The 14,753-nt window shown below is 50.2% G+C and overlaps 1 protein-coding gene across 3 annotated transcripts in view; it reads left to right on the forward strand.

Moving 5' to 3' along the window:
- The first annotated feature begins 3,997 nt into the window (after positions 1–3,997).
- Positions 3,998–14,753, forward strand: part of Scarb1 (scavenger receptor class B member 1) — a 67,087-nt gene continuing 56,331 nt past the window's right edge. The window contains exon 1 of one of the 3 annotated variants that reach the window (XM_048447178.3): positions 3,998–4,295. In XM_048447178.3, the coding sequence (XP_048303135.2) occupies positions 4,170–4,295 (126 nt within the window). In that variant the 5' untranslated portion in view covers positions 3,998–4,169. The remainder of the gene's footprint in view (positions 4,296–14,753) is intronic. The other 2 variants (XM_048447176.3, XM_048447177.3) reach the window with 2 other exon arrangements.

Raw genomic sequence — 14,753 nt, forward strand, 5'->3', positions numbered from 1 at the left:
TTTATTTTTAATTATGTCTCTGTGTGCATTTGTGTACATGGGTACAGGTGCCTAAGGAGGCCAGAGAGGTCAGAGCCCTTGGAGTTGGAGTTAAGGATGGTTGTGAGCCACCCAACATGGGTGTTGGGAGCCAAACTGTTCTCGGGAAGAGCAGCGAGTGCTTTTAACCATTGACTCATCTTTCCAGCTCCTTTCAGTGAAATTTTATCAATTGAAGGATCAGCGAGTCCATGATTAATGAATGAATGAGTTTTCTAAAAGTTTGCTTAAACTTTAAGAAAGTGTTTTACATGTTTTGTTTTATTTATTTGTTTATTGCTTATTTATTTTTGGAACAAGGTCTCACAGTGTAGCCCTGGCTATGTAGATCAGGCTGGCCTTGAACTAAAAAATCCACCTGCCTCTGCCTCCTCAGTGCTGGCATTAAAGGTGTGTGCCACCATGTTTGGCCACATGTATTTATTTTGTTGTGCGTGTATGTATCTGGGAGGTTGGAGGACAATTTAAAGGAGTCAGTTCTTGACTTCCACTAAGTGAGTTCTGGGGATTGAACTTACTTCATCAGGCTTACTAGCAAATGCCTTTACTCAGTGAAGCATTTTACCAACTTGAAAGCTTATTTTTTTTTTTATCCAGTACCTGCTTGGTAGTTTGTTAGGCATGGTTCTAGGTGTCAGGGATACACTGATACTCAAAAAAAAGACCAGCTTCTGGGCTGGAGAGATGGCTTAGTGATTAAGAACACTTGCAGCTTTTGCAGTGGATCTGAGTTCGATTCCCAGCACCCACATGGTGGCTCACAACGGCCTGTAACTCCAGTTCAAGGAGATCCAACTCCCTCTTCTGGCCTTCTTGTGAAACTGCCCGCATACACAAAATTGAAAAAAGGCCGGCCAGTGGTGGCACATGCCTCTAATCCCAGAACTCGAGAGGCAGAGACAGACGGATCTCTGTGAGTTCATAGCCAGCTTGGTCTACTAGAGCTAGTTCCAGGACAGGCTTCAAAGCTACAGAGAAACCTTGTTTCAAAAAATTAAAACAAAAACAAACCCCAAACCAAACCAAAACAAAAAACAAAAAAACCAAAATTAAAAAAGAAAATAAAGCCAGGTGGTGGTAGCCCACGCCTTTAATCTCAGCACTTGGGAGGCAAAGGCAGGTGGATCTTGGAATTTGAGGTCAGCCTGGTCTACAGAGCAAGTTGTAGGACAGCCAGGGCTGTTACACAGAGAAACCCTGTCTTGAGAAACAAACACACAAATAAAAAAAATCCACTAAAAAAAAAACAAAAAAACTTTCTCTTTAGAGTTATAAAAACATTTCAAATTCAAATGGATGGAATGCTCATTTTCTTCTTTTCCAGTCTGAATTTTATTAATTATTGTTATTGTGGCACCTGAGTCTGTCCTCACCAGCCACCAGAGGTTCTTGGATTCCAACCCAGGCCACCCAGTTTGTGTCTTTACTCGCTGAGCCACCTCACCAGATCCTTTCTTTGGCTTTTTGGGGACAGATTTTCGCGTAGCCCAGGTTGTCCTTGAACTTCCTGTGTAGCCAAGGCTGGTCTCAAACTCCTGCCTCTCCCATTTTTACTTCCCAAGTGCTGGGATTACAGGAATGCACCACCATGCCTGTAAGGACTCCCATTTTCATCAGATTAGACGTAAAGCCTTCTTGGATGAGCAGGCTTTGGCTTGAGGAGAGAAGGAGTGAGACACAGAAGAATCTTGAGAAACAGTTGTGTAGAAGCAAGAACAGCAAGGGTAGAGACTAGAATAAACTGGAAAGAGCTGGGGAACTGGTGATGTTGATAGAGTGTTTGCTGCAACAAACCTCATGATCTGAGACTGATCCCCAGCAGCCCTATTCAAATAAAACGCACAGGACTGAAGAGATGGCTCAGTGGTTAAGAGCACTCGCAGAGTGGGTCTGGGTTCAGTTCCCAGCACCCACATGGCAGCTCACAAGCACCCACAATCACAGTTCCAGGAGATCCAATGCCCTCTTCTGACCTCTGAGGGCACCAGGCACGCATATGGTACACAGATGTACATGCAGGAAAGACACTTGCACACATAAAATAAATAAATCTAAAACAAACAATGCTGGTAGTTCCAGTGCTGGGGGCGGGGGCAGAGTCAGGAGGGAAGATCCTTGGGGCTGGATGGCCAGCCAGTTCCCAGTAGGATATTCTGTCCCAAATGGCACATTCAGGTGCACCCACAAACATGCACACACACAGACACAGGAGAAAGACAGACAGGAGGCTGGGAGTCCAGTGGACGCAGGGGCAGAAGGGGGCGGGGCCTGGGACCGGTAACTATGGTCATACCTGCATATTCTAGGCTCAGAAGCTGGCCAGTTACCAATGACTTAAAACTCTAAATCGAGTGCAGCCTGAGGAGAGCAGTTCTGATTGCTTCCTTGAGGTGCAGAGGGGCCTCAGGGCTCTGGGGTGGGAGTTGCTACAGTTCAGGATCCTCTCCGCCTGTTCCCAATCCATGCCCCTGAAGGAGGTTCGGGGCTGGAAAGATGCTTGGCTGTCTCTCCAGAATTTACCAGATACTCAGTAAATCCTGACTTGGGGACATTTTGCTGAAGGTGGTTCCCAAGAGGAGCCCTTCTGGGATTTAACGAAAGCCGGAGTGGCCCATATTCTTAGGAGTATTAGCTTGGGGGCACCTGAGGTCAGGGACACTGACATTCTTGTGTGGCCCAGGAGTTTTACAGGGCAGCAGCACACTTGAGGGAGCCAGGGATCTAGTCTGTAAGAGGTTGCCAGAGGGAGGTGGTGGTGACACTCTACATGTGTGGGACTGGGTTTTCTCAGCTGCGATTATCCACCCTTCGTGTCCTGAGTGGGACGCAGTCTTGACCTCACCGAGTAAGTTGCCCTGTGCCCCATTTTTCTTGACAGTAACACAGAGATGTTAGGATTAGGGCAGTGGTTCTGAGCCTTCCTAACGCTTTGACCCTTTCAGTTTCGAGTTGTGGTGTCCCCCCCAACCATAAAACTATTCTTTGCAACTTCATAACTGTACTTTTACTACCGTCATGAATCGCAATGTAAATATCTGATACTTTCAATGGTCTTAGGCAACCCCCCTGTGAGAGGGTCCTTAGAGCTCCCTAAGGGGTCGCGACCCACATGTTGAGAAACTTCGGATTAGAGGCTCTGGCTGAGTGCCGAGTGAGCATGAGCTAACTGCGCATTGCTGGTATCCTGAGTGGGGTTTATGACCAAAAAAAAAAAAAAAAAAAAAAAAAAAAAAAAAACGCGCCCAACTGAGCGTAACTGAGCCGGTGGCACTGGGTGATAAGGAAGAGTCACCGGGGAGCACAGTGGTCAGGCGAGGCATCTCTGCCTGATAAGACCCCAGAATACCTTCCTGGACGGAGTCAGGGCCAGTGGGAGTCTGGGACCTGGAATTCTGAGTGGAGGGTGTGCAAAGGCTGGGAAGGACACGGAATTCCAAGTGGAGGGTGTGCAAATGTCCCGAAAGACACGGAATTCCGAGTGGCTAGCGTGCAAAAGTCAGGACAGACACGGAATGGAGGGTGTACAAAGGTCGGGAGGGACCCGGTATTCGGAGTAGAGGGCGTAAGTGGCCTGAAGGCAGGGCCCAGATGACTGCAACTGAGGCAAGGCAGCGGATGCTGGAGCCGGAGGCATTCGCATGAGTCGGGGGGGGGGGGGGGAGAAGAGATAGCAACGTCAGAGTGAGGGTAGCCAGTGCAGACGGTATCAGGGGCTTCTGCGCTCTGTGGGAACGCGTCGGTTCCCACTTTGACAAGCGAAAGACTAGGAAGCACAAGAGAGCCGGGATCCTGGCATACGGTGCGCTGGTTCAGAGAGCTGCGCCTCTCGCCTCTCGGAGGGGCCGCTTCAGATGGAGGCCACGCCCATAACTCACCACCAGAGCACCGCCCACTCCCCGCCCACCCCCATCCCCCTCCGGAATCCCGCGCTGAGCGAGGGGGCGGGCTGCCCGGGCCATGGCGCATAAAGCCTCTGGCCACCTGCAGGGCTACTGCTGCTCTGGCCACGGACTGGGACTCACCTTGCTGAAGCGTGAGCCTCGGCTTCAGCCATCTCTGTGGCCTCCGTCGTCTCTGTCGCTGTCCCCTTCAGGTCCTGAGCCCCGTGAGCCCGGGCCGCGCACGCGGACATGGGCGGCAGCGCCAGGGCGCGCTGGGTGGCGGTGGGGCTCGGCGTCCTGGGGGTGCTGTGCGCTGCGCTTGGCGTTGTTATGATCCTCTTGATGCCCTCGCTCATGAAGCAGGAGGTGTTGAAGGTGAGTGATGCGTCCTCCGGGGAAGCGGGACGCAGGGTGGGACAGTGGCGCTTCCCACCTTCCCACCACCAGAGAGACTCAGATTCACCCCGGAGGCTTGGAGGTCTGAGTCACCAGCGTCCCTGACCCTTCTTACTGGAGCAGAAGTGTGGCCTGGTTGTTCCTGAGTTTCGATTGCTGCTGCCCTGACCTCCAGCCCTTCTATACATCCTGACTGATGACTGAATCTAGTGACCTCCGTCAGGGTAGTGGGCAGCTGGTGTCCCTTGTATCTCTGTAAGGCTCCACGGACGCCCAGTCTCGGTGGGTGCTCTGCCTGGCTCCTCCCGCCGAGATGCCCCAGCGATGCCCTGGCTCGCCCCCACGCTGCCTGCCAGCCTGAAGAGTTAAGCAGCTTTCTTCCCCCACGCTCTGGCAGAGACAGACAGTACCCAGGTCTGTGAGGGCAGGCAGTCCGGCCTCCCTCTTGATCTCAATGAGCCTTAGGTTTCGTTGCCCTTTCAACCGGGGACCTATATATTAGGCGGGCGGTGCCGGCAAGTCACAGACTCTGCCCTGGGAACCTGTGTCCTCCGAATGAGCCCGGAGCTCATTAAGTCCTGGAGATTATCGTGTTATTACACTCCAGCTAAGGGTGTTTTCGAGACGTTGAGCTACCCCGGAAGGGGAAACCGAGGCTGGCCTTTAGGGAACATCCAGTTAGAACTGGACCTGGGATATAGATGGGGCTCTTGTTACAGGAGTTGATTGACATCTTTCTTCTTAGCCGGTTTGTTTACTGGGAATTTAAGAACGGCTTCGTGTACTGTGCCCCATCGTAGGTGAATGAAGGAGGGAATGAATGAAGGCTGCTCCTTCGTAGGCCTGGCTGCCACCTCCCAGGACTTGGCTGGCCTTCCAGATGGAGCTACAGGTGGCTTTCCTGGAGTTCTGGCTGGCAGTTCTGAGTCCTCTTGGTCACACTGTCATTTCTAGTGCTTTGGATTTTCAATCCTTGCACCTGAAGGTCCTCCGGGCTGGTCGCAAAGAAGTCCCAGGGTCCCGGGGGTTGCCGGATCTGGGGTAGAGGGAAACCCTTCTTCATTGGAGCATCAGAATTAGCAAAGTAGCGGTGACTGCCTTGCCTCAGTGGCAGCCTGTGGTTTCGGCAACGCCAAGACCGGACCCTGTGTAGTACCCAGCACGTGGGCTGGCTGCCTGCTCCTCACCCAGCCTGCTGTGGGTGGAGCGAGTACGTGACCCCTGTTCCTCGTATTTGGGGATGAGGGGGGAAATCTCCCTTCAGGAGTGTTTTCTTTATTGGGTTCCCAGGCTCCCTTCAGGAGTGTTTTCTTTCCTGGGTTGGCACAGAGACTAAGGATGTCTGCTGGGGTGGGGGTGGTGGGGTGTTAACGTGTTAGCGTTGGGACTGCACATGCCAGTCAGATCGGTGGGGTGGGGGGCATCTGCCCCGGGCTTTGAGAAGGAAAACAGTGTTTGGCGGAGTTGTCCTACAGCTAGAAGCTTAGGGCTTTAAGTTCGAGTGAGCGGCTTCCAGCACCCTACGTGTGAAAATCCCGAAGGCGATTGGTCGGGGGCTGAGTGGCGTGAAGGAAGGAAGACAGGAAGACACGCCTAGCCCAAGACAGCGGCTTCTTAGACGCCCTGGCTGGAGTGTAGCCGACCTCCCGTGGGAGAAGAAAGCTCACTTCAGCGGCTGGCTGGTGGGTGGGGGCGGAGGGGAGCAGGGAGGGACCCCGGAGTTGACTTTGGCCACTTTCGTTCTTTGCGACTTGAATGGAAGCCTTGTTTTTTGAATTTTCATGTTTTATGCTTTTTGTTTTTTTTTTTTTTTTAAAGAAGTTGTTATGTAAAAGGCAGGAATACTTGGTTGTTTAAGAAAAAAACAAAACAGGGCTGGAGAGATGGCTCATGTAGGACCCAGCCATGACGAGCTCAAAAGAGGCCTGAGTCTCAGTAGTTTACCCTAAAGCAATACCTGGTTCTAAGAAAGACCACAAACTGAGACCACCCTGGCACCATCCAGGAACAGACCACCCAAAAGAAACTCCTAATGTTCCAACCATTGTAGATAGGATCACCTGCCAGCACCCACCCATCGTTTGTGGTGTTCTTCTTCCAGAGGACCTGGGTTCAATTTCAAGCACCCACGTGGGAACTCACAACTATCTGTAACTCCAGTTCCAGGGGATCTGACACCTTCACATAGGCATACATGTAGGCAACACCGATGTCATAAAATTAAAAATAAATTATAAAGAAAAAAATCAGCATGGGGGTATAGCTCAGTGGCAGAGCAGTTACCCAGCAGCTAACAGGCCCTGGCTTACAACACACACATACACACAGAGAAATTTCTTCTGATGTTATTATCATAGGCATAGTATCTTTTTAGACTTTTCAATATATGTATATACAATTGTTTGTGTGTGTGCCCACACACATATGTGTGTGTGTATGAGCCAGTAGACGGCTGGCGAACCCCAGCCGTCCTCCTGTCTCTGCCTTCCCATAGGCTGGGGGTTCCAGGTACTCTCAGCTATGCCCAACATTTAATGTGGTGCTGCAGCTTTAAACTCATGTCCTGTTTGCCCAACAAGCACTTTGCCCACGGAGCCACCTGGCCAGTTCTGATGGCCGTCTTTATAAAACCTGAACTGGATAGCATATGCCTTTCTTTCTTTCTTTTTTCCTTCCTTTCTTTTCTTTTCTTTCTTTCTTTCTTTTTTCTTTTCTTTTTTTTTTGAGTCATGGTCTCAGTTATGTAGCTCAGGTTGGCCTCAAACTCAGTGAGATCCACGTATGGCTACCATTTGAGTGCTGGGGTTAAAAATGTGCACCATTCATGCCTGGTTTAAGTAGTATGGTTTTTCTGTTCTGTGTTAGTGCTAAAAGTGTGTGTGTGTGTGTGGCGGGGGCTGGGGGGCTGGGCTTGCCACTCAAGTAGAGGCTAGAGTTCGATGCTGGGTGTCTTCCTCAATTGGTCTCCTGCTTATTTTTTGAGACAGGCTCTCTCATTTGGATATGGGGTGTACCTTCTCTGCTAGACACTGGCTGTGAGTCCCTGGGATCTGCCTGCTCCACCTGCCCCAGTGCTGGCTTTCCAGACGTGTACTGCTGTGCCCAGCTTTTTTGTTTGTTTTTTGTTGTTGTTATTTTTGTTTGTTTGAGACAGAGTTTCTCTGTGTAGCCCTGGCTGTTTTGGAATTTGCTCTGCAGACCAGGCTGTCTTCAAATTCAGGGATCCACCTACCTCTGCCTCCCCAGTGTTGGGACTGAAGGCGTGCGCCACACCTGGCCACACCTGACTAGGTGTTCAGCTTTTGTTTGGATTCTGGGAATCAGAACTGAGATCCTCTAGGAAGCTCTTGACCCCCTGAGCTATCTTCCCAGCCCTGTTCAAAGGTTTCTGCATGACAGGCAGAACATGCCAATCTATTCCCACCCCCCACTGTGTGGTAGTCCTTTGTTTACCTGTTCCTCTGTTGAGGCCGCTTCCTTTGTCCCAGGCTACAGAGAACACATACCCTCCTGTGTGAGCCCACAGACCCTTCCACCGTGTGATTCTTAGCCCGTGGACCATTTCAATGTCATTTTATCCTTCCTCTCCCTGACAAGCTGGGGGAGCGCTCACTTCCCCCTATTTCCTCTTTCTTCACCCTCTTTGGCTCTCTGGTGGCTTTGATTCGTATCTTCAGTTCCATGAGGTTGGGCAGGAATGTGATGTCCACGTAGGTGACTGGTTTCCGGAGCTTAAGGGTGCAGGCCCACTGTGCCATGTGCTAGCTGGGGCCAATCCGTCACTGGGGCTTTCTCAATGAGACAGGGGCCTGATCTGGTTTGCTCCTCCAAGGGATTAGCAAATTACAAGGGAGATTACAAGCGCATTTGAAAATGTCCTGTGAGCCTGCCTGATTCTTTCTTTCTGGTTTGAACCCAACCACAGTGTTGTGAAACAGGCCCAGGCTGCAGAATTCTTCCTTTCTACAGATAAGGGATCTGGGCCATAGCAAAGGTCGGGGAGCTAGTTATCGAGCGTGGCCTGCGGTGGGCTGGGAGGGACTTCAAGTGTCCATGCTTGTTTTACCCTCCACTGGGAAGCAGGACATAGGCAAGAGCCCACTCTGTACAGTGAGGTGCTGGGCAGAGGCAAAAAAGAATTAAGAAGGGCCAGGATACAAAAACACATGGGCTGGGCGGTGGTGACGCATGCCTTTAATCCCATCACTCAGGAGGCAGAAACAGGCAAATCTCTGTGAGTTTGAGGTTGCCTGGTCTACAGAGTGAGTTCCAGGATTGCTGGGATTACACAGAGAGACCCTGTCTTAAACAGAGCCAAAAAGAAAAAAAAAAAAAACATGGATAATAGAGAAAAATCTCTGTTCCTGCCCCCCCCCCCCGCACCAGCCTCTTGCCTGTCATTCCAGCTACTTGGAGGCTGAAGCAGGAGGAATATAAAATTCAAAACTGGTTCTGGGCTGCACAGAGAGTTCAGAGCCAACCTAGGCTGTACAACAAATTCAAACAGTGAGACCCCGTCTTTAAATAAAGCATAAGCTAGGCACATTGGTGTACACTTTTCATTCCAGTTCAGAAGGCAGAGGCAGGCAGATTTCTGAGTTCCTGGACAGCCAGGGATACATAGAGAGACCCTGCCTCAAGATAGATAGATAGATAGATAGACAGACAGATAGACAGAAAGATAGATGATTGATAGATAGATGATAGATAGATAGATAGATGGATGGATAGATAGATAAAAAGGTAAAAAGAAAACTGAGGATGTAACTCAGTAATAGAGCACTTGCCTCATATGTGCAGAACTCTTGGTTCAATTCCCAGTGCTGCAAAAACATAATAATAATAATAAAATAAAAAATAGCTAACAGTTTTCTATATTTTCAACAGATTCATTTCAGTGCAGCAACAATTTAGAAAAAGGTATGAAAGGGTTCACACCAGGCACACGAAGTAGATAATGCTGGACCCATGATTCTTTGTGCATTTTTGTTTTATTTTTATGTGTATAGGTGTTTGCCTGTGTGTTCATCTGTGTACTGCATGTGTGCAATGCCCTCGGAAACCAGAACAGGGAATCAGATCCTCTGAAACTGGACTTACAGATGGTTGTGAGCCATCATGGGGATGATAGGAATTGAACCCAGGTCCTCTGGAAGAGCAGCTAGTGCTCTTAAGCATTGAGCCATCTCTCCAACCCACCATGACTCTTTTCGTAAATATATATACATGCATTTATTTGTGTGTGCGTGGGTCCCAGGGTTTGAACTCAGGTCCTCAGGTTTAGCAGCAAGCACCTTTACCTGGGGAGTCATCTCACCAGCCCCAATGGTATTATTTTGTTTGTAGTGCTTTGAGGTCTTTCTGTGTTACCCAGGGTTTATTTGAAATTCTCCTGCCTCAGTTTCCTGAGTGCTGAGGTAACAGGTCTGCACCAATCCACCTGGCCTCTGTAAACACAAAAAGAGAATGTATCCATGAGTTATGGATTTAACTAAAAATAACAAGCGAGGCAGTGTCTTAGTTAGGGTTATGGTTGCTGTGATGAGACACCATGACCAAAGCAACTTGGGGAGGAAAGGGTTTGTTTGGCTTACACGTCCACATCATTGTTGATTATTAAAGGAAGACAGGGCAGGAACTCAAACAGGACAGGAACCTGGAGGCAAGAGCTGATGCAGAGGCCATGGAGGAGTGTTGCTTTCTAGTTTTCTTTCCGTGGCTTGCTCAGCCTGCTTTCTTATAGAACCCAGGACCACCTGCCCTGGCGTGGCCCCACCCACAATGGGCTGGGCCTTCCCACATCAATCACTAATTAAGAGAATGCTCTACAGGCTTGGTACAGCCCAATCTTATGGAGGCATTTTTCTGAGTTGAGGTTTCCTCCTCTCAGATGACAATAGCCTGTGTCAAGTTGACATAGAACTGGCCCACACAGGTGGCATGGTAATGCAGGTCCTTGCCATTAAGGAACTAGCTGAAGGTGGTAATTGCCCTGAGACTTTCCTGGAGTGTGTGCGATAGTGCCCAGAACCAGGGTGTTTCACCTAGAACCCAGGCTGGCATGCAGTTGCCCATCCTCGGGGCCACCACCTTCATGCAAGGGTCACATAATCTTTCCCATGTCCATGATTGCGACACCTCCGCCGTCCTGTCCTTCAGTGGGTTTTCCTGTTGAGCTCACTCCAGGCTCACTCCTGAGTGCTTGGTCTGCTGGTGCCTCCTTCATCTCATTTGTCCCTTAGGTGCAGACAGAAGCCCCAGGCTGTCCATCCCTGCTTGCTTCTGTCTGCTGCTTCCTGCTGCCTCATAGCTGGTTCAACATCTTTTGTTTGTTTTTGTTTTTTTGTTTTTTCGAGACAGGGTTTCTTGGTAGCTTTGGAACCTGTCCTGGCGAACTCACAGAGTTCCGCCTGCCTTTGCCTCCTGAGTGCTGGTATTAAAGGCGTGCGCCACCACCACCCAGCTCTCACCAACATCTTAATGGCACATGCCTGGGGGCTCACCCTTTAGACCCTGTACGTCTATGGCCTCTCCACCTGCTTAGTGCTGTGTAGCAATCTCACCTAGCTTTTCACAGGCAGCCAAAGGGATGATGTCCATCCTGCTCAGATCCTTTGACTTTCCCCATTTTTCTCCAAGTGAACCCCAAATTCCTCTCATCAGTTTGAAGATCGCCACTCAATATGTCTCCCTTTCCCTCCCTCAACTCAGCCACTCCCAGCCCATGGCCATCCTCCTGGTCTGAGCCCACTATACTTAGTCCCATTTCAAAGGCCCTGGCATGTCCTGCAGCCTAAACTGGAGTAACGGATGGCTGTGACCCGATGTGTGGGTTCAGAAAATCGAACCCAGGTCTTCTGCAAGAGCAAGTGGTGCCCTTAACATCTGACCCATCCTGAGCCAGGCAGTGGTAGCGCACATCTTTAATCCCAGCACTTGAGAGGCAGAGGTAGTTGGACCTCTGTGAGTTCGAGGCCATCCTGATCTACAAAAGCTAGTTCCAGGACAGGCTCCAAAGCTACAGAGAAACCCTGTTTCAAAAAAACAAAAAAACAAACAACAAACAAACAAACAAAATCCAAAACAACTGAGCCATCTCTCCATCCATCCATCCTTGTTCTGGTAGAGGCCTGTATGTGGTTCTTTCTTTTTCCTGAACATGAAGTTGGCCAGAGGAGGGGCTGGGAGCACTAGGGTGCCGGCAGATGGCTGTCTACCCCTCCTCACCTTCGATTTTGTCCCTTCTCTCACTACTCCCTACGGAGCCCCAGGGAACTCTCAGGAGTTGGGCTAGCCTGGGATATCTACACTGTCCCTGAGTTGTTTTGTGACCTTTGGCAGAACTCCTTGGCCTGGCACTAGGAAGGTGGTGCTGATGGCAGATAGCAATTGTGGACACTTTGTTACTCAGAGCTTCCGATGTTGGAGGTGGTGCTGATGGCAGATAGCAATTGTAGATACTTTGTTACCTGGAGCATCTGTTGTTTCTCAAAGTTGTTTATTAGGTCTAAGTGGCCTTCTGCTTTATCCGATCAGACAGACACAGGGGCACATAGATACAAAGTAACTTGTTCTAGGTCACAAAGATTTAGGTAACAGAACTAAGATTTTTAGTGAGCTCAAAGCCTGTGGTGGTATAGCCTCTGCTGATAGATTATAACTTCTGAGTGGTGTAGCCTTTGCTGATGAGTTTTGAACAGTTCCCCTAGACTGGAGAGGTCCAAAGCCACCTTCATGGATTAGTCGCCCATTTATCTGCATGGCTAGTGGGTGTATTCCAGGCCTTTGTCTCATGGCTACCTGAGAAGGCTGCAGGTTCATAATCCTTCAGGAGGACTCAAGTGGGAAGGTCTGCCTTTCCCCAGCTTGTGGCACCCTATGACCTTGAGGCTAAGGTCTGCCTGGGCCACTGTGGGCCACTCCCACAGTGGGGTCTGGGGCCCTTAGTGTCAGGATGGGTATCCCTGCAGGTTCCCTGCTCTTCAGGCCCTGGGTAGGGATGCTTAGGTGTACTGGGATTTCTTCTGTTTTCTTCCTCTTTTCGGCTGCCTGGCTTCCGGTCCTCCTGGCATGTGAGGAGCTAGCTATTTTAGTTCCCTGCAGGGCTGTGGCTATAGACGACTTATTTTTAGTTTCAGGCATTTATTTCCATTCCTCCCTGGCTCCTTGTAGATCCACCAGTACTCGTGTCTTCAGTGCGTGTGAATGTTGCTGTAAGCACCTACTGGCGAATGTCCACACAATGGCATCCCCAGGTGTACTAACACATACAGCTGGGTATATGGTCCAGTGTTGACATATGTGGATATGCATGTTTCTCTGTACCACGTGAGTTGCAACCCATCCACATGTGGATGCAGGTCATTGTCTGGCACACGTAGACACACACACACACGTGCTGATGCGTGATCCCATGTGATGAGGGGTGAGGGGACATCGATCCATGCATGGCAGAGCGATGGCCAAGCAGGTGCAAGCCACTGGGCTCCAACCTCATCACTGCCGACGAAAGAAAAGGGTCATTGTCACTATGTTGTCGCCGTATGCAGTGGTTAGGTGCTCCTAGCTGGCACTGAAGCCAGGCTCTCCTTTTTCATTCCTGGAAGGATGGACTCCTTACTGTCCTCCCACAATGACTCACCCTGATTCAATCCAACTCCAGGAGTTCAGCTACCTGGAACCCTGCGCACTGGCCTTTGATCCCGGCAGCTGACTCTGGAGCTGGTTCTGGGGAGGCTACTTGGTTCTCTGTAGAGCCTATCCTGGGTGCTTGTTGGTTTCTGAGAGGTTTGGCCCAGGCTGCCAGCTCTGTGGCTCTCTGTGACTTCTAGAGTACAGAGGGTTGTTCACATTTCCTTGGCCAGCAAAAGAGAGGCTCCAGGCCACCATGAGCCTCTCCCCAGGTTGCTTCTGGGTGTTTGACACTACTTAGTTTAGGACCCGGGAGTTCAGCTGAAAACCCCCCAACTTTTGCTCTAGATCCAGTGTCACCAGATGTAGTTTGAGAAGGATTCAGCCAGGGACTTTGTCAAAAATAGAAACAGGAGAGGAGACTGAAGCAGGAGGATTGGTAATTCCAGGCCAGCCTGGGCTACAGTGTAACAACAGGCCTTAAAAAAAAAAAAGCCTAAAAAAAGAAAGAAAGAAAGAAAAAAGAAAAAAAAGAAAAAAGAAAAAAAAAGAAAGAAGGAAAAAAAGAAAAGGAAAAGAAAGTCAAAGTCGATAAATAAGAATAGAACAGGTGGCCCTTTTGCCTCTTTCCTTTCCTTCTTCCTCCCTCACAGGTGGCCTTGGCCATCACTGGCCTAGGGCAGGGTCAGGTCCAGCTGAGCTGCAAACAGAAATAAAAAACAAGCCTGGCTCAGCCTGTCTCTGAGCCTCAGGGCTGAGGAGGCTCCATTGCTGCTCAGGGATGCTTTCCTCTCCAAGCCTTGGATGGCAGGGGTGCTCTACGCCTTCTTGGAATCATGACCTCCTCAGACCTGGGACTCCCCCACCCCCAGCTTTGTGATCTTCTGCTGCCTGGGGAGGGGAAGGAACAGGAGTGGCCTGACCCTTGCTTGCTTCCTGGCATTTTAATGAAGTTCCTTCCACCCTCCCTGGAAGCTTCTAGAAGGGCTCTTGGGCCACTTTAGCTGTAGGGCTTCTTGACGTCTTTTTGGTTCTTGCTGGGATGGGGCCTTTTTTGCACCTGAATGCTCATGGTTGGCGAGTCTTCACCTTGCCTCAGCCACATTCTGTTGGAATATGTCCAGGCCCAACTCACTGCTCTGTGCCTAGCCATGCTCAACCCCAGACTTATACCCTACCCCCCTTGGGTCTTCACCTTTCTCTTGTCCTCAAAGGAGGACTCTGGCTTGCCAGGTGTCTTACCTTATCCTGACCCCTCCTCATCTCCAGGCCTGTCCCCTCACCTTCCTGGTTAGCCTGGCCTGTGAGTTCCATGCTGTGTCCGCCAGCTAAGACCTTGGGGGCAGCCACCGTTTGCTCTCTCTGCCTCCCACAGTTGAGCCCTGGGTTCGCTTTCCCAAGGCTGGCTACTGTCACCGCACACCTTTCATCTGGATTCTTGAACTTCTTTCCAACGTCTCTGGTGCTCTCTCCAGCTCCCAGTACTAAGGCCAAAGACCGCTTAGGACCTTCCCCCATGCCATGAGGCTAGTAACCTGCCCTTTGATACCCTCCCCGCCTAGCCTCTGCATGGACCAGGTCTGTGGTCTTATGCCTGAGACATGTCCCAATGAGAGCCCACTTAAGTTCATTTGAATTGCACCTGCTTGGGAAGGCCACACTGGCCCCTATGTTGACACTGAGGCCCCTCTGGCCCCAGTCTCCGCCCTATCCCACTCTGTTTTTTCTTTAGCTCAGGACACTCTACTGTTTAGCTGTGACATGTACCTGTATATTGGGCTTTTCCCTTCTGCCACGTTGTCCCCA

Source organism: Myodes glareolus, chromosome 2 (genome assembly GCF_982192425.1).
Source record: "Myodes glareolus chromosome 2, mMyoGla1.1, whole genome shotgun sequence".
Classification (NCBI taxonomy): Eukaryota; Metazoa; Chordata; class Mammalia; order Rodentia; family Cricetidae; genus Myodes; species Myodes glareolus.